Source organism: Myotis davidii, unplaced genomic scaffold (assembly GCF_000327345.1).
Source record: "Myotis davidii unplaced genomic scaffold, ASM32734v1 scaffold520, whole genome shotgun sequence".
Lineage (NCBI taxonomy): Eukaryota > Metazoa > Chordata > Mammalia > Chiroptera > Vespertilionidae > Myotis > Myotis davidii.
This window is the reverse complement of record NW_006292908.1, coordinates 1,869,811-1,870,885: the sequence shown is the minus strand read 5'-3', so window position 1 is coordinate 1,870,885 and position 1,075 is coordinate 1,869,811. Positions and strand designations below refer to the sequence as shown.

At 64.8% G+C, this 1,075-nt stretch overlaps 1 protein-coding gene across 1 annotated transcript in view; it reads right to left on the bottom strand.

Annotated features, from left to right (window-relative positions):
- Positions 1-511: 511 nt before the first annotated feature.
- ASXL3 (additional sex combs like 3, transcriptional regulator) overlaps positions 512-1,075 on the bottom strand; it is a 147,003-nt gene continuing 146,439 nt past the window's right edge. The window contains exon 17 of the mRNA XM_015565694.1: positions 512-1,074. Within this exon, the coding sequence (XP_015421180.1) occupies positions 512-1,074 (563 nt within the window). The remainder of the gene's footprint in view (position 1,075) is intronic.

Genomic DNA, 1,075 nt, shown 5'->3' with positions numbered 1-1,075 from the left:
CACTGCACCTCGCACTGCGCTCACCGCACCCCCAGGCACACCAGGCACACCCGCCGCACCCCCAGGCACGCCACGCACAGGCTCTCACTGCACCACCAGGCATGACATGCACATGCACTCACTGCACCCCTAGGCATGCCACGCACACACACACTCACCGCACCACCAGGCATGCCACACACAGGCTCTCACTGCACCACCAGGCATGACATGCACTCACGCTCACTGCACCCCCAGGCATGCCACGCACACGCACACCCACCGCACCGCCAGGCACACCAGGCACACGCACACTTGTTGCACCCCCAGGCATGCCACGCACAGGCTCTCACTGCACCACCAGGCATGACATGCACTCACGCTCACTGCACCCCCAGGTACGCCATGCACACACACACACACTCATCGCACCACCAGGCACGCCACACACACACATACATACACATGCACGCTCACCGCGCCACCATGCACACACATGCTCACCGTGCCACCAGGCACATCGCACACGCGCTCACCGCACCACCAGGCACGCCACGCAGAGCTTGGAGGGCCCGATGCAGTCGTCGTGGCAGAAGGCCCCGCAGCCCTTGCACACGATCATGGCTTTCAGGCGGCAGGAGCACTTGAGCTCCAGCTCCTCGGAGCTGCTGCTGTCGGCGAAGTTCTGCGCGGGCACCGGGGCGCCCTGGCCAGGCAGGCCCGCGGCGGCGGCACCAGCGCCGCTGCCCAGCATCCCGATGGACTTCTCGATGGCAGAGGCCGCCCGTTTGAAGCTCGTACCGCCGAAGTGTATGGCTGGGTAGTTTCCGCAGAGCGGCGGCGGTGGCGGCGCCGGCATCTTCTGCGCAGCTAATGGGGGGAAAGGCTTCTGTGGCTCAGAAAGCAAGTAGGGAGAGAAGTCTGCGTTCTTCAGCGCAAACGCTTTCAGCTGTTCTTTCACCTCGTTCTGGTCGTAGGGAGCCTGCTTCAGGCCCAGTTTGCAGCTGCTGCCCAGGCCTTCCTCGAAGGAGCCCGGCTCAGATTTGATATTGCTACAGAGGCCCGCGGCCGGCGGCCAGCCCAGGCGCTTGGTGGT